Genomic DNA, 21,534 nt, shown 5'->3' on the forward strand with positions numbered 1-21,534 from the left:
AAGTTCATTGGAATTATGTTGAAATTATTCTAGATTTTGTTAATGTGACCTTTAAAAGAAACAAAAACCACATTTGATATTTCGAAACAAATAAATTGATCCTTGAAAGTGATGGAAACTGATATCGAACTCAATTCACAGACAGTACTGTGTTAAACTTCTGTACGTTTTCCAGAAGTATCTCTTTATTTTGCACATTAGCCAAATTTTTTTTTAACAAAAACAAAAGTTAAATTACGACTGGGATTACGGACAGTAAAATTACAGTTCAGTACTTCGTGTAACCCCCACGAGCATTCAGGAGAGCACGTACACGTTGAGGCATGCTGTTCACGAGATTTGCCAAGGTTTGGACAGGAATCACTTGCCATGCAGTGATAATAGCCTGCTGCAATTCACGCATAGAGGTCGGCTGCTGGTCCAAGTTGTCGATTTGACGCGTTAATTCTGCCCACATGTTCTCTATCGGATTCATATCCGGGGACATGGCAGGCCACTCCATATGCTCTACACCATGGTCAGCAAGAAAGTGTTGGATCATGCGAGCATGATGAGGCTGTGCATTGTCATCTTTGAAGACAAAGTTTCCTCGAAAGGCTGCACGAGCAAATGGAAGCAATATTTCTTCCAGAATGGCCCTGTACTTGAACTGGTTCAGGTTTCCATTCAGAACAACCAGGTCAGTTTTTCCCCCTGCATGAAAAGCAGCCCAAACGGTCACCCCACCACCTCCAGCTTGGACTCTTGGCACTATACAATCTTTGTTGTAGGCTTCATGCACTTGTCTGCGCACTCGGACGCGGCCATCTTGACGATAGACCAGAAATCTAGACTCGTCACTGAAGATCACATGATTCCAGTGTCCTGGCTGCCATTGACGGTGCTCTCTGTCCCACTGCAATCGGCGCTGGCAGTGTTGTCTGGTCAGGTGTGGCTTTCTCAGGGGACGCCTGGCATGATAGCCTGCTTGAACCAGTCGTTGGTTGACTCGCCTTCTGGATACAGGCACATTTGTCAGTTGCTGCCACTCAGCCCTAAGCCGATTAGCTGACTTCGTACGGCCATTGCGGACTAACCGGTGCAGCTGGCGATCATCCCTCGTGGTTCTGCGGGGACGTCCTGGCCTCGGTATTGGAGTAGGGACACCCCTCTGAGCATTTCGTTTCAGGATCTTTGACACCTGACCTTGAGTGATGCCATACTGCCGAGCAATAGCACGCTCTTTCATGCTGTAATTTCTTAAAGCCACCACTCCATGACAAACAGCATTGTCGTGTTGACGGACCATCTCCAGAGGAAGCGGCAATAACTTTTGGAGACGTGCAGCAGTTGTTTTCCACTAATACAGAACGCAACAACGCTTGTATACCCGACTGTGAAGCCAATCATCAAATGCACCTGTCCGTACATTTTGCCACGCCACCTGTGATATAATCCTGTTGTTGACTTCTTGCTGCGACAGACAATCAGTGACATGGTTCTTTTAACAAATAAATCACCAAAGTGTAAAAGAAACTCACCAGATTGATATACTGAGTTAAGAAAGTAAACCCAAGTCAAGAAAAAAAAAATATTCCATATTAAATGCCAAGTCTGTGGATTACAGTCAAGCCATGGTCGGGTCTCAAGAACATTGGGTGTGTTCATTTGCCAAGTTTCTTGTGGAGAGATCGCCAAGTGGTTTAAGCATTGAGCAAGCATGCCATTTAAAACCGATAAGGAATGGCTGGCTTGGCAAGCGCTAGCTAGCTGCTTGGTAAAGGAGCACACCTCCGAACCTTGTGGGGTATATAGATTACAGTAGATCTTCGCTCAGTTCTGTAAGTAAAACTTACCTCATGGATGTCAGGATTCCTCCAAATTTCTTTGTTTAAGGTTATAAACAGCATTAGCGACTGTTTGAAAAGCTAATAATATGTGTTTGTGGTTTATAATATTTTACAAGCCCAGCTACGCTGCTGTTAGACTCTTGGTCTTGTTTTTTTTAATTTAACCTTGTCAGGTAAAACGAATCATCTCGCCATACGAGATCGGAACCGATGATAGATATACGCATGTTACTGTGTGTGTGTGTTACTATGTGTGTGTGTTACTGTGTGTGTGTTACTGTGTGTGTGTGTTACTGTGTGTGTGCGTGTATTACTGTGTGTGTGTATGTTACTATGTGTGTGTGTGTTACTATATGTGCGTGTGTTATTATGTGTGTGTGTTACTATATGTGTATGTGTTACTATATGTGTGTGTTGCTGTGTGCGTGTGTGTTACTATGTGTGTGTGTGTGTGTGTGTGTGTGTGTGTTACTATGTGTGTGTTACTATGTGTGTGTTACTATGTGTGTGTGTGTTACTGTGTGTGTGTGTGTGTGTTAATGTGTGTGTGTGTTAATGTGTGTGTGTATGTGCATGTGTGTGTTAATGTGTGTGTGTGTTACTGTGTGTGTGTGTGTGTGTGTGTCCGTTTCTGTGTGTGTTACTGAAACTGAATGAAACTGAAAGCTGAAGGAGCAAAATAATGTCGTTGTCTTACACGAATGGTTTATTAAATTGCAGAAGCATAGCCTGGTACTTCTGGTACTTCGTAAGCAGTTTGTGAGTGTAACTTCCATGGGATAGGGTGTCACTCCACTGCATCAGAGTCCACGGTACCTGCGATGTCTTTTTAAAATTCGCTCTAGATGATGGATCAGATTGCTTATATCATATTCCCGTCAGGAAGTGATTCATTGTTACCCGGCAACGCCGGGTACTTTTGCTGGTATGTATGTATGTGTGTATTTATATATATATATAGATATAGTCACGTGAAAAAGTAAGTACACCCCATGTAAAGTTTTGACTTTTTCAACATCTTTCAACATACAGCTATTTGATCTTCATTTCAACAATATTGACAGATAAAGGTGATATAATATAACAAATATCATGAAACATTTACATTTTGTCGTCCATTGTATAATTTAAATAAACATAAATGCAAATTTCGCATGTGGAAAAAGTAAGTACACCCCTACATTTATTTATCACTACTTCAAACACCTAAAATTATCACCTTTATCTATCAATATTGATGAAATGAAGATCAAATAGCTGTATGTTGAAATATGTTGAAAAAGTCAAAACTTTACATGGGGTGTACTTACTTTTTCACGTGACTGTATAAGATAATAAAATAATGAAGCTTTTTCTCACATGCGTACCTTTTGAACAAAATCTAAAGAAACATCAACATTAGTTGATGCCCCACCTTTCCATCCACAACCCCTTTGACCACTTAATCCCCCACCGCTCCGACCACTTAATACCCCATTCCTCCATCCCCAACCACTCCATCCCTATTCCTCCCACCACTTGATCCCCCATTCCTCTGACCACTTAATCCCCCATTCCTCTATCCCCATTCCTCCCACCACTTGATCCCCCATTCCTCCATCCCCAACCACTCTGACCACTTAATGCTCCACTCCTTCATCCCCCACCCCTATGACCACTTCATCCCGCACCCCTCCAACGACTTCATCCCGCACCCCTCCAACGACTTCATCCTCACTCCTACAAACACTTAATCCCCCACACCTCCATCCCCCATCCCTCTGGCCACTTAATCCCCAAATCTGATCACTTCATCCCTTACTCCTCCAACCACTTAATCCCTCACTCCTCCAACCACTTAATCCCCCACACCTCCAACCACTTAATCCCCCACACCTCGATTCCCCACCCCTCTGACCACTTCATACCCAAACCCCCCACGACTTCATCCCTCAAATAGAGTAACCTTTTTAAACTAATCAATAATGGTAAACAGTTTCAAATTAAAACAAAAATTAAACCGTTTACATGTTTTGGACGATTGTGAGAACCTTTTGCATGTCCAAAATTATGCACAACACAGCACATAAAACTAAAACAGCACTTGATAGAGTGCATACGTCCGCCAGGCTGAACGGTTTGTTTTGTATCCCAATGATAGGCTGCATCTGGATTCGGACCTGAACCAAAATCTAATCGGCTTGTTCTTGTCACCTAACCAACTCATCCACCAAGTTTAGTCATAACTCGTCCATAACTTTTTAAAATATCATGTTACATATCGCTTTTCACCCGATCTCTCAATGGTGAAGAATCGCTTACTTAAATAATTCTTGTTTCCGAGTCCATATTCAGATCTTCACCAAATTCGACTCGATTAGTCCTCGTCACACACCCAACCTCTCCACCAAGTTTCATCCAAATCCGTCCCCAACTTTTTGAGATATCCTGATGTGTATCGTTTTTGGCCCTATCTCCCAGTGGTGAAAAATCATTTAAAAATATTCTACCAGCCGGATCCGAAACCGGATCTTCACCAAAATCTAATCATTTCGTCCTTGTCACATACACTACCTCTCCGCCAAATTTCGTCTGAATCCGTCCACAACGTTTTGAGATATCTTGTTCACAGACAGACAAACAAATGAAAAATCAGTCAGAGACCGAGGACTTGCCGGGATTTACTTTTTTTTTTTTAATCGGCCATTTTGGACAAATATGGCGGCCGAACTACGTGACCGATGACGTCATCATCATTTGTTTTCTAAACTAATATATTCCTAGATTATGCTCAAGAAATTTCATCTTGATCGGATGAAGTTTTGTACTTGTCGAATTATGACGTCATAATTGAGGCACCTATGACATCATCATTAACATATTTTATTCCCCATGGAGAGTTCTTTACAATGAGCCATGTCTTAATTTTTTATATTCAGCACTTTTTTTTTTCTTTTTTTTTGTATACTGAATCAAAGTTTTTCGGTTTTTCCAAGATGGCGGCCGAACCACGTGACCGATGACATCATTATTTTTTTATCCACCAGTTTATGCCGACATGGCACTCAAGAAATTGCATCTTGATTGGATGAAGTTTTGTACTTGTCGAATTATCGAATTATGACGTCATAATGGAGGCCTTGGGCCGAGAGAGTTAAAAATTGGGCACAGTCTATTCCAGGGCATGACAAATATGTGTGTAAAGTATGGCGATTCTATGTGCAACGATGTAGACGTAGTCCTGCACACAAACCAACCAACAGACAAACCAACCAACCAACCAACATACTTATCGGAATCTTTTCCGGCAAGTAATGAAAAATCAGTCAGAGATCGAGGACTTGCCGGAATGTACTTTTTTTAAATCGGCCATTTTGGACAAATATGGCGGCCGAACCACATGACCGATGACATCATTATTTGTTTTCTAAACTAATTTATTCCTACATTATGCTCAATAAATTTCATCTTGATCGGATGAAGTTTTGTACTTGTCGAATTATCGAATTATGACGTCATAATGGGGGCCTTCGGCCTCGAGAGTTATAAATTGGGCACAGTCTATTCCAGGACAAGACTAATATGTGTGTAAAGTATGACGATTCTATGTGCAACGATGTAGACGTAGTACTGCGCACAAACAGACAGACAAACCAACCAACCAACCTACTTGCCGGAATCTTTTCCAGCAAGTAACAAACAGACAGGGGTGAAAACATAACCTCCATCCACCTTTGGTGGCGGAGGTAAATATTGGCTTCGAGTTGGTGATACGACACGAGAAACATGAATAACCTTACAAATGTAAGTGTACTTATATTTGGTACCACAAGATACAGACTCAGGTGTACTTGTATTTGGTACCACAAGATACAGATTCAGGTATGCTTATATTTGGTACTACAGAATACAGATGCAGGTATACTTATATTTGGTACCACAAGATACAGACTCAGGTGTACTTGTATTTGGTACCACAAGATACAGATTCAGTTATACTTATATTTGGTACTACAGAATACAGATGCAGGTATACTTATATTTGGTACCACAAGATACAGACTCAGGTGTACTTGTATTTGGTACCACAAGATACAGATTCAGGTATGCTTATATATATATATTTTTTTTTTTTTTTTTTTTTTTTGTATACAAGATCGAGGCTCGTGAAAGAGCTAACATTAATCACACAAAAAGACAAACCGACACACAAAACACAAAAAACAAGGGGAGCGGCAGACAAGATGGGGAGAGAGGGGGAAGGACACAAAAGAGAGGGGGGAAGAGGGGGAAGGACACAAACACAACATTTGAGAGCAGGGACATCGGGAGAACTTGGGGGGAGGTGGGAGAGGAATAAAACATATGAACACTGCAAGGACTCTGGGGTGAATTACCGGGGGTAGAAAAGATCAAGGTTTTCGATGGGGGAAGATAAGAGATGGTGGTGAACACCTGTTTTAAAGACCTGGAGGGAGGAGTGGGATTGAAGGGAGTGGGGGAGTTTGTTCCAGAGGCGGGAGAAAAGGGGAATGAAAGAGTGAAGGTGAGCAGAGAGCCTAGACTTTGGCAGTTTAACCATAAGAGGGTTGCAGGCAGATCTTGTGCGACCTGAAGGAATATTGGGGGGACAGAGCACAGAGAGCTGGGGGAGCAAGGCCGGATAGGAGTCGGTAGAAGACAGAAAGACCACCAACCTGCCTGCGGTGAGTGAGTGAAAGGCCCTCGGTGTTGACTACATCGCAGGAGATTCCAATGATTCTGAAAGCTTTGGCCTCAACAGCGTGAAGCCGAGCAAGGTGCGAGGCAGGAGCACCAGCCCAGAGGGGGGAACAGTATTCCATTGAGCTGCGGATGAAAGCCTTGTATGTGGTGAGGAGCTCAGGTGTGCCAAGGAAGGACTTCGCACGACGGAGGATGCCCAGTCGGCGACTGGCTTTGGAGGCCAGCTTGGAAATGTGGTTTTCCCAAGAAAGATCATGGCAGATAGTGAGACCCAAAAGCTTGAGCGACAGAACTTCTTGGAGAGGATTGTTGAGAAAGTAGATGGGAGGGAGACATAGTTCATATTTGGTACCACAAGATACAGATTCAGGTGTACTTATATTTGGTACCACAACATACAGATTCAGGTATACTTATATTTGGTACCACAAGATACAGATTCAACAACAACAACAACATGCATTTTAAGGCCATTTTCCCTGCAAGAGCGGGGGTGAGCCTTGCGGTCCCCATGACAATCTTCTCCATTTTGCCCTATTTTCTGCATCTCCCCTTGTTAACCCCCTTGCCCACATTTGTTCTTCCACCATCTTTAGCCAAGTCTTTCTCGGTCTTCCCCGTCCTCTACTTCCTTCGACATTCATTTCCATCACTCTTCTCAACCAGTCACTTTCATCCTTCCTCAACACATGACCAAACCATCTCAACCTGTTTCTCTTCACAGCATCAATCACAGGCTCTATTCCCATCATCTTTCGCAATTCATCATTTGTCTTCCTCTCTCTCAACGATACTCCACACATCCCTACCGAACCATTCGCATTTCCACCCTTTCCAGCCTTTGTTGCTGCTCTACGTTCATTACCCATGTCTCGCTCCCATAAATCATGACATTTCTCATACATGCAGCATACACCTTTCCCTTCAGCTTCAACGACACTCCCCTCCTCATCAGCATGCCACTGAGTTCCCGAAACTTCTTCCATGCACATATCACTCCAGCAACCGTTGCCGAGTCTGATCCACCTTCTCCATTGAGCACGTCTCCGAGGTAGCAAAATGTTTTCACACCTTCCAGCTTCACGCCGTCTCCAAGATCCAACTCAACATTTCCTCCATCTGCAGCTCCCTCTGTGCACACCTTACATTTGAATGTAGCTGCCACACTGGTTGCCACACTGGAATGTAGCTGCCACACTGGTCTGAGAGGGCAGTGCTGCCACACTGCCCTCTCAGACCACTACATTTTTGATGAACCCACTCAGCGCACATTGTACATTGAATGGAGTTCACTCCGACACCCTTCCTGCACACAGCACACGGCCACTTCCCAGTTCTTTCCACCTCACCACATGCTTTACCACTTGCCATTACCTTCGTCTTTCCGATATTCAACTTCAGACCTTTTGTCTCCATACATTCCTTCCACTTGTTCATCTTTTCCTTCAGTCCATCCATACTTTCCGCAATCAACACCAGATCATCTGCATACAACAACCCTCACGGTAAACCCTCCTTTACATTCTAAGCCAGCACCTCCATCACAGCTACAAATAGTAGTGGACTTGGTACCGACCCCTGATGCACTCCCACCTTCACCTCAAACTCACCACTGTTCCCGTCCTTAGTCCTTACAGCTGTGCGCACTCTTTTGTACATTGCCATCACTACTCTGATCAACCATTCCTCCACTCCTAACTTCCTCAATGCCCATGTCACTACTTTGCGTGGAACCCTATCGAATGCTTTCTCCAGATCAACAAACCCAAGAAACAACTTCTTCCTCTTCTCCATGTACTTCTCCTGCAACTGCCTGACAATAAAAAGCGCGTCTGTCGTTCCTCTTCCTGGCATAAATCCAAACTGCATTTTGTCGATCTTCACTTTCTTCCTTATCCTCCTCTCCAACACCCTTTCCAATACCTTCATTCCATGCTCCAATAACTTTATCGCTCGATATGAGCCACAGTCCAGAGGGTCACCTTTCTCCTTGTATAGAGGGACGAGGGTACTCAGTTCCCAAGCCACTGGAATGCGGCCTTCTTTCACCACCAGATTACAGATCTCTGTCATTCTCTTCACACCCCCAACTTCCTGCTGCCTTCAACATATCTCCCACAACTCCCGTCGGCCCTCCCGCTTTTCTACTCTTCATTGCTTTTATCGCTTCCTCAACTTCCTTCTCAGTTATCTTCTCTGCCGGTCCTAAAACTGGGTTACTCTCTATGTTGCGGTCCCATTCATTCTCTGCATTCAACAGCATTTCCATATATCTCTTCCATCTTCCTTTAATTTCATCTGGGTCCACAACGATTTGTCCCACTTCATCCTTTAAGCAACTCACCCCCATCACAACACACCTCTCTTTCGCTATCTGCTTTGCAATCCTGAATACCGCTCTCTGACCCTCTTCCGAATCCAAGCGTTCTCCGAACATTTTCCTACATGCCTCCTGCGCCTTTGCTACCTCTTTCTTTGCAGCCTTCTTGGCTGCCTTATAACTTTCATGCTCTGCTTTTTCTGCCCCCGTATCCTTCGCCTTCTGCCACTCCTTGAACTTCTTCCTTTTCTCGTCAATCCTCTTTCCAACTTCATCATCCCACCACCATGTTTCCGAGTGCCTCGGTGGTCCTTTTGTCCATCCACATACCTCACCAACGGCTCCCAACAGACTATCTTTCATTGACATCCAACCACTTTCAAGCTCAACCACATCACCCTCAACCCGACTCAGCCTCTCTTTTAATGCCTCCCTTACTGTCACCTCTTTCAACCTCCACACCTTCATTCTCGGTTCGTACTTCACAAGATACAGATTCAGGTGTACTTATGTTTGGTACCACAAGATACAGATTCAGGTATACTTATATTTGGTACCATAAGATACAGATTCAGGTGTATTTGTGTTTGGTACCACAAGGTATGTGACCATAAAGGGGGTTTAAAAAAATAATAAACACAGGTCAGGGATCAATCCATGGTTCCTTTTGATGGATGAGCAAGCAGCATCGCATCAGGTGGTGGATTAAATAATTATTGAAAGAAGATCACTTTCATCTCTAATCCGCTGAAGTATAAAATACAATGAGAGTGAAGCCAAATCCAAATAAAGTGACATCATTTTGATTGGTTGTAGGATGTTTGTTGTAACAACTCAGCATAACACACAAACTACTGTAAAACATTACAACAGCACCAACACACAAAACAACACACAACAGGCCACTGTAGAGCTCTCTTGATAAATCCTAGTGGATTAGTCAAATCCACGGAGATCTCATTAATCCACCAGGAATTGCTCACAAAACTGAAAAGCTGTCGCCGTGTAATGCGAAAGAAAATACAAACATTTTGAACTCGAGGAGAATTTTAAAAACGATATTAAAGAACGAACAACAGCAGCAGCAGTAGCTGCAACAGACAGGTGGTGACTCACATAATGAAATGAAAAAGAAAATTCCCAAATCTGCCCTACCTGCCATCCTACGCACATATGGTCACTGCTTCATGTGCACGCTGAGACCTCTGGGTTATAAGGTCAAGGGGCAAAGGTCACAGGAAGTATCTATTTTTGGTTCCTTGTCCTGTACGCTCATCCTTGTTCAACCTTCTCTTCTAAGCAACTTGCATACGACGGTGGAGCTCCAGCTCCCCTCTATTAAACTGATATCGGCAGTACGAAGATGTTCCCTTACGGAGTGCATTCATAACCAGAGGAATGCATTGCTTGACGGTTTTAAAAAGGAAACTGGTTGTTTTATTGATGGGATAGACAGGACGAGTGTGGATTACAATCAAGTCAATCCAGCACCCTTGCTACTCCCGTGCTACTCCCAGCACCCTTACATCAAGTCCTTGGTTTTCCTTCAACTCCTCCCAGAATTCTCCAACCCTTCCAAAGCTCCCATCTTTTTCCTTCAACTCCTCCACCACTCCCCTCTTTCCATCTTCTTCCATAACTCCTCCTCCTCCACTCCCTCCGCCCTGGGTTGCTGTAACCGAAGGAGCAGTGCTCCACTGAAAAAGGAGAAGGAATGCCGAGTGGAAACTGTGTGATCACACTAATTCAAAGGGAAGCGTGGCCATTCCCACCATCACGATCTCGGGTGTGCGGCTTCTTCCCATCATGAATCCCGTTGTGCCGGTGCACGCTCGCCCGCTCACCATCAACACGGAGGGTTTGAGAGGACGAGTGCATGACAGGTGAATGGCAGGGATGGTACAAGGGAAGCAAAAGCAATGCATCTCCATCCCCAGCATCCCTCGGAATTTCTGAGATCATGTCCACTGGATCTCTTGGGTGCACAAAGTAAAATATTGCTCCTGCTCTACACCTTGGTCCATTGTTTTTCCTTTTCTCCTTGACAGCAGAGAGACAAACTCAAATCTTTCACTACCCTCTTACCATCCATCGTACTGCATTGCGTACTCTCAAGTGCCAATCTCCTGGTCTGCATCCGACAATTAATCACAGTTATAAATGAATAGGCTTAGGGCTTCACACTGCCAGTACAGTCCCGAAGGACTAGCGGATCATTGTCCAAAGAGATATGCTTCCCAACCAATGGTCCAATCATTTTGATGTTAAAAAAAACATACCACAGAAAAAAAAACTGGTCTAGTTGGGAAGATCCATCATTCAAAAACTAACGGCACCACCAACTGGCAAGTAAGGCTCAGATTGAACGTTTCGAGCACCCAGGGGTCTTCAACCAGGACTGTGCAGATGCGTGGCAGGTGTCAAGGACCCTCCCAAGAAGGAGAAATATGCATCTATTTGAAAGTGTCTCGTCTCAGGTACCCCTTCCTAGGAACATCCGGTTTCTGATGGCTCAAAGATATTTGACTCGTAGTCGTCACCATGTTCGAGAGGGAGACCACTTGGTGGGAAGTAAGTGACACACAGACGTGCAAAACCGTGCAGACATGAGTCTTCAAAATGGACAATGTTTGACACAGGTAGGAACCCAAATGATAGTCCTCCTCATCCACTCCACCCTCGCACCGCCAGGCACTCAGGGGGCCCTCATTGTTAGTCGTCCGAGAAAGGAATGTCCAGAGAAGTCATTGCATGGTGTATAACGAGTGAGCGGTATGACGTCATGTTTGTTTTCTTCAACCAACATGGAACTGCTAATCCAGGGCAGCAAAATCATCAAGTACAGTAATAACCCACAATAAAATAACCCGAACGGCTTGTCATCATAATCAGAATTTTGTCTAAATGCACGAAGGAAAACAGGACGAGACCAATCAGCTGATGTGGAATAACGATATCGTTAGTGTAGTTTCAGAGGGCAATACAATCTCGATGATCATCATCATGATCCCAATACGAGTAGCTCTCACTAGGAATCAAACGCTTGAATGAGTTCGGCGTACCCGTTTGGTGATGACGTCATGTAGATATAGAAAGCCCCAGACCGAAGATGGGTGGAGGTTATGTTTTCACTCCTGTCTGGTTGTGTGTCTGGGAACATGATATCTCAAAAATATGTGAACTGATTCGGACAAAACTTGATGGACAGGTTGTGTATGTGACAAGGAAGAATTGGTGTGATTTTGGTGAAGATCCGGATACTAATTTTTTTTAATTGAAGTGATTCTTCACCATTGAGAGATGGGATCAAAAACAATATGGTACATGGTATGATATCTCAAAACGTTGTGGACGAATTATGACAAAATCTGGTTAATGAGTTGGGTAGATGACAAGAACAAGCCGATTAGATTTTAGTTAAAGTCCAAATACAGGTCTGACCTATCGGTGCGATACAAAATGTAAACTGTTCAGCCTGAAGGAGGTATGCTCTCTACTGAGTGGAGTGCTGTTCTAGTTTATTATTTAACAAGTGTGAGGGACCTCCTCCTAATGAAGGAGGGAGAAGAGTGTGGGTTTGAAGGAGGAGAGAGAGAGAGGAGTGTGGGTTTGAAAGAGGAGAGAGAGAGGAGTGTGGGTTTGAAGGAGGAGAGAGAGAGGCGTGTGGGTTTGAAGGAGGAGAGAGAGAGGAGTGTGGGTTTGAAGGAGGAGAGAGAGAGGAGTGTGGGTTTGAAGGAGGAGAGAGAGAGGCGTGTGGGTTTGAAGGAGGAGGAGGAGAGAGAGAGAGAGAGAGAGGAGTGTGGATTTGAAGGAGGAGAGAGAGAGAGCGAGAGAGAGAGAGAGAGGAGTGTGGATTTGAAGGAGGAGAGAGAGAGGAGTGTGGGTTTGAAGGTGGAGAGAGAGAGAGGAGTGTGGGTTTAAAGGAGGAGAGAGAGGGGTGTGGATTTGAAGGAGGAGAGAGAGAGAGGGGTGTGGATTTGAAGGAGGAGAGAGAGGAGTGTGTGTTTGAAGGTGGAGAGAGAGAGGAGTGTGGGTTTTAAGGAGCAGGAGAGAGAGGAGTGTGGGTTTGAAGGAGGAGGAGAGAGAGAGAGAGAGAGAGAGAGGAGTGTGGATTTGAAGGAGGAGAGAGAGAGAGAGAGAGAGAGAGGAGTGTGGATTTGAAGGAGGAGAGAGAGAGAGGAGTGTGGGTTTTAAGGAGGAGGAGAGAGAGGAGTGTGGGTTTGAAGGAGGAGAGAGAGGAGTGTGGGTTTGAAGGAGGAGAGAGAGAGGAGTGTGGGTTTGAAGGACGAGAGATAGAGATAGAGGGGTGTGTGGCATAGGCGTAGTTTGACTTCTCTATTTGGGGGGGCAGGAGCTTAATATTAATAATGGGTCTGACTTCCAAAATTGCCGTTTGTTAGTGTAGTTACAGTGAACGTGAAATCACAAATACAGTTTACTTTCATTATTTAATCAACCTTGGTTTTTGTTTTCGCCTAATTTTTAGCTCCTCCCCTGCACAGTATGTGTGTGTATATGTGTGGATGTGTGTATGTGTAGATGTGTGTATGTGTAGATGTGTGTATGTGTAGATGTGTGTATGTGTAGATGTGTGTATGTGTAGATGTGTGTATGTGTAGATGTGTGTATGTGTAGATGTGTGTATGTGTAGATGTGTGTATGTGTAGATGTGTGTATGTGTAGATGTGTGTATGTGTAGATGTGTGTATGTGTAGATGTGTAGATGTGTGTATGTGTAGATGTGTGTATGTGTATATATGTGTGTGTGTGTATGTGTGTATGTGTAGATGTGTGTGTGTATATGTATATATGTGTATATATGTGTATGTGTGTATGTGTATATATATGTGTGTGCATGTGCGTGTGCGTGTTCGGGTCGTAACTTTTTTACCATTTGAGTTTTGCCATCAAATTTCCAAAGCTTTAATATGAGAATATTGAAAAGGCTAATTAAGAATTTTGGTCAAAAGGTCAAAGGTCAGCATCAAATAAAATTGTCAATTTCGTCTGATCGACCTGAAATTTTAAGAAATCGCTTATTGGGTCACAGAATTGGTTCACCAATCGGAGGGTAGAAACTGATTATTTTTTTTAGATCTAAAGATGAAAGGTGAAGGCTGCATACAATCATCAATTTTCATTTAGTATTTAAAAAAACAAACTGTTTTCATTGTTTTGAAACCAGGCAGAAGAAGAAGAGTACGACGTCTGAATACAAACGGATGCGGACGGGCTTTGCATTTTCAGATTCTTTCCAGTTTGACGTGTTTACCAGCTACCACCAATATTACTATCAGCATAACAACAAATTCTTGAATAAAAAAATGCAGGCCTTCATGAATCATGTCTCCCCGGTGATACACATAAACATTGTCTTAATATAAATACTGTTCTTACCTTAATGACTAAAGTAGGTACAATCGTCTTTCCCTTCAGTTATCCTAAACATCCACAATGTTCTCTCGAATCAGCTTCACAGTTAAATCGCCTTCTTTGTGAAGAAGAGTCAGTGAAGGAAATCTCTCCCCTCACGTGGTTGAGCACAAACAGTTTCTAATCCGTCTCATTGCAGAAAAGCTTCGTTTGTGAAAAATCACACATTTCAAAGTCGTTAACCTGCTTTGAAAAAGGATGCATCCAATCACATCACTCCATGCAAATACCGTGACGTGTGCCTGGCTGGGGGAACAAACCCACGCACTTTGGTGCCGCTTCGCTTTGTTACTCACGTTTAAATACGGGATGTTCTTGTCTTAAATTATAAAATAATAGTGGGGTTTGAAGGAGATGAGTGGGGTTAATGGAGAAAGAGAAGAGTGGGGATTGAAGGAGGAAGAGAAGACTGAGGGGAGGGGGGGGTGAAGCAGCAGTAAAAGATTGGGGGTTTAAGGAGGAGGAGAGAGTGGGGGTTAATGGAGGAAGAGAAGAGTGGGGATTGAAGGAGATGAGTGGGGTTAATGGAGGAAGAGAAGATTGGGGGTTTAAGGAGGAGGAGAGAGTGGGGGTTAATGGAGGAAGAGAAGAGTGGGGATTGAAGGAGATGAGTGGGGTTAATGGAGGAAGAGAAGAGTGGGGATTGAAGGAGATGAGTGGGGTTAATGGAGGAAGAGAAGAGTGGGGATTGAAGGAGATGAGTGGGGTTAATGGAGAAAGAGAAGAGTGGGGATTGAAGGAGGAAGAGAAGACTGAGGGGAGGGGGGGGGTGAAGCAGCAGTAAAAGATTGGGGGTTTAAGGAGGAGGAGAGAGTGGGGGTTAATGGAGGAAGAGAAGAGTGGGGATTGAAGGAGATGAGTGGGGTTAATGGAGGAAGAGAAGAGTGGGGATTGAAGGAGGAGTAGAAGACTGAGGGGAGGGGGGGTGAAGGAGGAGTAGAAGACTGAGGGGAGGGGGGGTGAAGCAGCAGTAAAAGATTGGGGGTTTAAGGAGGAGTAGAGAGTGGGGGTTGATGGAGGAAGATAATAGTGGGGTTTGAAGGAGATGAGTGGGGTTAATGGAGGAAGAGAAGAGTGGGGATTGAAGGAGGAGTAGAAGACTGAGGGGAGGGGAGTAGAAGACTGAGGGGAGCGGGGGTGAAGCAGCAGTAAAGATTGGGGGTTTAAGGAGGAGGAGAGAGTGGGCGTTGATGGAGGAAGAGAAGAGTGGAGTTGATGGAGGAAGAAAACACTGGGGGTTGAATGAGGAGTATAAGATTGGGGGTTTAAGGAGGAGGAGAAGAGTGGTTTTATATGAGGAGGAGAAGAATGCTTTTATAGGAAGAGGAAAAGAGTGGCTTTGAAGGAGGAAGAGAAGAGTTCGGATTGAAGGAGAAGAAGAGTAGGATTTGAAGGAAGAGTGGTAGTGTGGTTTGAAGGAGGAGAAGAGTGTGGTTTGAAGGAGGGGAGGTCGTGTGGATGAAGGAGGAGAGGAGTGAGGTTTGAAGGAGGAGAAGAAAAAGGGTCTTGGAGTTGGAGAGAGGAGAGGGTTGATTGAAGACAAGGGGGGTTGGAAAGATGGGGGAGAAGACGGGGTCTTGAAGGAAGGAGAAGAGGGGGTTTCCAAGCAAGGAAGAGAAGAGTGCGGTTTTGAAGGAAGGAGGTGTAGAGGGGGGTTTTGAAGGAAGGATGAGAAGAGGAGGTTTTGAAGGGAGAAGGAGAAGAAGAGGGTTTTGAAGGAAGGAGGAGAAGACGAGAGTTTTGAAGGACGGATGAGAAGAGGGGAGTTTTGAAGGAAGGAGAAGAGGGGGGTTTTGAAGGAAGGAGGAGAAGAGGGGGGTTTTGAAGGAAGGAGGAGAAGAGGTGGGTTTTGAAGGAAGGAGAAGAGGGGGGTTTTGAAGGAAGGAGGAGAAGAGGGGGGTTTTGAAGGAAGGAGGAGAAGAGGGGGGTTTTGAAGGAAGGAGGAGAAGAGGTGGGTTTTGAAGGAAGGAGAAGAGGGGGGTTTTGAAGGAAGGAGGAGAAGAGGGGGGTTTTGAAGGAAGGAGGAGAAGAGGTGGGTTTTGAAGGAAGGAGAAGAGGTGGGTTTTGAAGGAAGGATTACAAGAGGGGGGGTTTTGAAGGAAGGAGGAGAATAGGGGAGTTTTGAAGGAAGGAGGAGAAGAGGTGGGTTTTGAAGGAAGGAGAAGAGGTGGGTTTTGAAGGGAGAAGGAGAAGAGGAGGGTTTTGAAGGACGGATGAGAAGAGGGGAGTTTTGAAGGAAGGAGAAGAGGGGGGTTTTGAAGGAAGGAGGAGAAGAGGGGGGGTTTTGAAGGAAGGAGGAGAAGAGGTGGGTTTTGAAGGAAGGAGAAGAGGGGGGGTTTTGAAGGAAGGAGGAGAAGAGGGGGGTTTTGAAGGAAGGAGGAGAAGAGGTGGGTTTTGAAGGAAGGAGAAGAGGTGGGTTTTGAAGGAAGGAAGGAGAAGAGGGGGGTTTTGAAGGAAGGAGAAGAGGTGGGTTTTGAAGGAAGGAAGGAGAAGAGGGGGGTTTTGAAGGAAGGAGAAGAGGTGGGTTTTGAAGGAAGGAAGGAGAAGAGGTGGGTTTTGAAGGAAGGAGAAGAGGGGGGTTTTGAAGGAAGGAGGAGAAGAGGTGGGTTTTGAAGGAAGGAAGGAGAAGAGGGGGGTTTTGAAGGAAGGAGAAGAGGTGGGTTTTGAAGGAAGGAAGGAGAAGAGGTGGGTTTTGAAGGAAGGAAGGAGAAGAGGTGGGTTTTGAAGGAAGGAGAAGAGGGGGGTTTTGAAGGAAGGAGGAGAAGAGGGGGGTTTTGAAGGAAGGAGGAGAAGAGGTGGGTTTTGAAGGAAGGAGAAGAGGTGGGTTTTGAAGGAAGGAAGGAGAAGAGGGGGATTTTGAAGGGAGAAGGAGAAGAGGAGGGTTTTGAAGGACGGATGAGAAGAGGGGAGTTTTGAAGGAAGGAGAAGAGGAGGGTTTTGAAGGAAGGAGGAGAAGAGGGGGGTTTTGAAGGAAGGAGGAGAAGAGGTGGGTTTTGAAGGAAGGAGAAGAGGTGGGTTTTGAAGGAAGGAGGAGAATAGGGGGATGTTGAAGGGAGAAGGAGAAGAGGTGGGTTTTGAAGGAAGGATGGGAAGAGGAGGATTTGGAAGGAAGGAGGAGAAGAGGTGGGTTTTGAAGGAAGGAGGGGAAGAGGGGGATTTTGAAGAATGAGAGATAGAGGGGGTTTTGAAGAAGGAGGAGAGATAGAGGGGGATTTTGAAGAAGGAGGAGAGATAGAGGGGGATTTTGAAGAAGGAGGAGAGATAGAGGGGGATTTTGAAGAAGGAGGAGAGATAGAGGGGGTTTTGAAGAAGGAGGAGAGATAGAGGAGGATTTTGAAGAAGGAGGAGAGATAGAGGAGGATTTTGAAGAAGGAGGAGAGATAGAGGGGGATTTTGAAGAAGGAGGAGAGATAGAGGGGGATTTTGAAGAAGGAAAGATAGAGGGGGTTTTGAAGGGAGAAGGAGAAGGGAGGGGTTTTGAAGGAAGGATGGGAAGAGGGGGATTTTGAAGAAGGAGGAGAGATAGAGGGGGATTTTGAAGAAGGAGAGATAGAGGGGGTTTTGAAGGGAGAAGGAGAAGAGGTGGGTTTTGAAGGAAGGAGGAGAGATAGAGGGGGATTTTGAAGAAGGAGGAGAGATAGAGGGGGATTTTAAAGAAGGAGGAGAGATAGAGGGGGATTTTGAAGAAGGAGGAGAGATAGAGGGGGATTTTGAAGAAGGAGGAGAGATAGAGGGGGATTTTGAAGAAGGAGGAGAGATAGAGGGGGATTTTGAAGAAGGAGGAGAGATAGAGGGGGATTTTGAAGAAGGAGGAGAGATAGAGGGGGATTTTGAAGAAGGAGGAGAGATAGAGGGGGTTTTGAAAGGAGAAAGAGAAGAGGTGGGTTTTGAAGGAAGGAGGAGAGATAGAGGGGGATTTTGAAGAAGGAGGAGAGATAGAGGGGGATTTTGAAGAAGGAGGAGAGATAGAGGGGGATTTTGAAGAAGGAGGAGAGATAGAGGGGGATTTTGAAGAAGGAGGAGAGATAGAGGGGGATTTTGAAGAAGGAGGAGAGATAGAGGGGGATTTTGAAGAAGGAGGAGAGATAGAGGGGGATTTTGAAGAAGGAGGAGAGATAGAGGGGGATTTTGAAGAAGGAGGAGAGATAGAGGGGGATTTTAAAGAAGGAGGAGAGATAGAGGGGGATTTTGAAGAAGGAGGAGAGATAGAGGGGGATTTTAAAGAAGGAGGAGAGATAGAGGGGGATTTTGAAGAAGGAGGAGAGATAGAGGGGGGTTTTAAAGAAGGAGGAGAGATAGAGGGGGATTTTGAAGAAGGAGGAGAGATAGAGGGGGATTTTAAAGAAGGAGGAGAGATAGAGGGGGATTTTGAAGAAGGAGGAGAGATAGAGGGGGTTTTAAAGAAGGAGGAGAGATAGAGGGGGATTTTGAAGAAGGAGGAGAGATAGAGGGGGATTTTGAAGAAGGAGGAGAGATAGAGGGGGATTTTGAAGAAGGAGGAGAGATAGAGGGGGGTTTTAAAGAAGGAGGAGAGATAGAGGGGGATTTTGAAGAAGGAGGAGAGATAGAGGGCGATTTTGAAGAAGGAGGAGAGATAGAGGGGGATTTTAAAGAAGGAGGAGAGATAGAGGGGGATTTTGAAGAAGGAGGAGAGATAGAGGGGGGTTTTAAAGAAGGAGGAGAGATAGAGGGGGATTTTAAAGAAGGAGGAGAGATAGAGGGCGATTTTGAAGAAGGAGGAGAGATAGAGGGGGGTTTTGAAGGAAGGATGGGAAGAGGTTTTGAAGGAGGAGGAGAGATTATAAGAAACGGTTTTTTTTTTAGGGGGGTTTTGAAGGAGGCGAGGTAGAGGGGGGTTTTTCAAGGACGGAGGAGAGTTAGGGGAGGGGGGTTGAAGGAGGAGAAGAGAGGATTTTGAAGGAGGTGGGGTCGAGTGGATTTTTGAAGGAAGGAAGGAGGGGAGGCTTTGAAGGAGGAGTGTAGAGTAGAGGAATCTGTTCGCCCTTTCCTGTGTTCGGCATGAAGCGCTGGAGAATGAACCGCAGGGGGTATTTAAATGAGCGCGAAGTCCGCCTCGAGCGGTCACCTGTTTTCTGCAAGCCCTTTACTGTTGCAGGAGGTGCGCACGTTCGGAGCGACGTTGAGCACGTAATACGGACACTCCGATTGGGTCTGGATTCTGGAGGACATTGAATATACCTTGGAGGAAACCGTAAAGAAGCACTTCCATTAACAAAGGGAGTAGTGAGGAAGACCGGCACAGGGAGAACACGGACCAGGACAGGGAGAGACGTGTGCACGTCGGTAGAGGCGCGGACACACACGGTGAGTGTGACAGACATGCACGCACCGACACGAGTGACGAGGACCGTCACTGCGTGCCGCCCTCACCTGCCCTGGACCCTCGAAGACCGCTCGCTGATCGTCCTCTCCACAACAAGGCCGTTTTCCCGTCGCCCTGCTGCGCTTCTCCTCTCGCTCGTCCCGGAAAAACGCAGCGCCGACCGAACTGGAACGGGGAGGCATCGGTCGGGGGGTTTAGGACGGGTACGAATAGAGGGGCGGGGCGGAGTGGGCGGTGAGCGGAGAGCCCTTCGGGGTGGGAGAGGCTGGGCGTGGCTGGGCGTGGCCGCTGGAAGTCGGCGCGGACACGCCCATCGAGGTGGAGGGTAACGGATTTCGAGACAATAACACGGAACGACGGGATATTGGCGAACGAGCTTGTGAAAGGGGTGGGGGTAACGAGGGTTCCGAGGATAAAGGAAGTAAAACAAGGTGGGGGAGGAAGTCGAGGAAACTGTAAAAAGGGAGTAAAGAAAACTGGGAAAGCGCGAGAAAGAGAGAGTGAAAGAGAGGAGAGCAAAAAGAGCAGAATGAGAGAGTGAGGATCGCAGGGTGCATGGACGGGGAATGAATTGCAAGGTGGCAGTGGAAATGCGAAGTGAGAATGAGTAAATAATTTTGTTAAATCGAGGAACGAAACACGATATGCAGAATGAAAAATCGTTTCTGATCCAAACATATGTCACAAGAGGGTCCATGGGTTGTCCTATTGGGCGTGTTCCCATCCGGACCCCTGGCGGAGATCCTCATGATGTTCCCATCCGGACCCCTGGCGGAGACCCTCATGATGTAACCATCCGGACCCCTGGCAGAGACCCTCATGATGTAACCATCCGGACCCTGGCAGAGACCCTCATGATGTAACCATCCGGACCCCTGGCAGAGACCCTCATGATGTTCCCATCCAGACCCCTGGCGGAGACCCTCATGATGTAACCATCGGACCCCTGGCAGAGACCCTCATGATGTTCCCATCCGGACCCCTGGCGGAGACCCTCATGATGTAACCATCCGGACCCCTGGCAGAGACCCTCATGATGTTCCCATCCGGACCCCTGGCGGAGACCCTCATGATGTAACCATCCGAACCCCTGGCAGAGACCCTCATGATGTTCCCATCCGGACCCCTGGCGGAGACCCTCATGATGTAACCATCCGGACCCCTGGCAGAGACCCTCATGATGTAACCATCCGGACCCTGACAGAGACCCTCATGATGTAACCATCCGGACCCCTGGCAGAGACCCTCATGATGTTCCCATCCGGACCCCTGGCAGAGACCCTCATGATGTAACCATCGGACCCCTGGCAGAGATCCTCATGATGTTCCCATCCGGACCCCTGGCGGAGACCCTCATGATGTAACCATCGGACCCCTGGCAGAGACCCTCATGATGTAACCATCCGGACCCCTGGCAGAGACCCTCATGATGTTCCCATCCGGACCCCTGGCGGAGACCCTCATGATGTAACCACCCAGACCCCTGGCAGAGACCCTCATGATGTAACCATCCGGACCCCTCGCAGAGCCCCTCATGATGTTCCCATCCGGACCCCTGGTGGAGACCCTCATGATGTAACCATCCGGACCCCTGGCAGAGACCCTCATGATGTTCCCATCCGGACCCCTGGTGGAGACCCTCATGATGTAACCATCCGGACCCCTGGCAGAGACCCTCATGATGTTCCCATCCGGACCCCTCGCAGAGACCCTCATGATGTAACCATCCGGACCCCTGGCGGAGACCCTCATGATGCGGGGAAGGACCCAAGGATCGAATTCCTGAAGCCAAGGTGTGTTTGTCCATCGTCTAATGTCCTTATGATAGCCAGGGGAAGAGGAAAGGGATTTAACAAACCAGGTGAGGAATAATTAATATGCAGGCCAGGTGAGGAATATACGTG

The 21,534-nt window shown here is 46.2% G+C and overlaps 1 protein-coding gene across 2 annotated transcripts in view; it reads right to left on the bottom strand.

Moving 5' to 3' along the window:
* LOC137437786 (uncharacterized) overlaps window positions 1-19,861 on the bottom strand; it is a 113,864-nt gene extending 94,003 nt beyond the window's left edge. The window contains exon 1 of one of the 2 annotated variants that reach the window (XM_068132405.2): window positions 19,678-19,861. In XM_068132405.2, the coding sequence (XP_067988506.1) occupies window positions 19,678-19,812 (135 nt within the window). In that variant the 5' untranslated portion in view covers window positions 19,813-19,861. The remainder of the gene's footprint in view (window positions 1-19,677) is intronic. The other variant, XM_068132406.2, reaches the window with a different exon arrangement.
* Window positions 19,862-21,534: the final 1,673 nt, after the last annotated feature.

Source organism: Myxine glutinosa, chromosome 12 (assembly GCF_964187855.1).
Source record: "Myxine glutinosa chromosome 12, kmMyxGlut1.1, whole genome shotgun sequence".
Classification (NCBI taxonomy): domain Eukaryota; kingdom Metazoa; phylum Chordata; class Myxini; order Myxiniformes; family Myxinidae; genus Myxine; species Myxine glutinosa.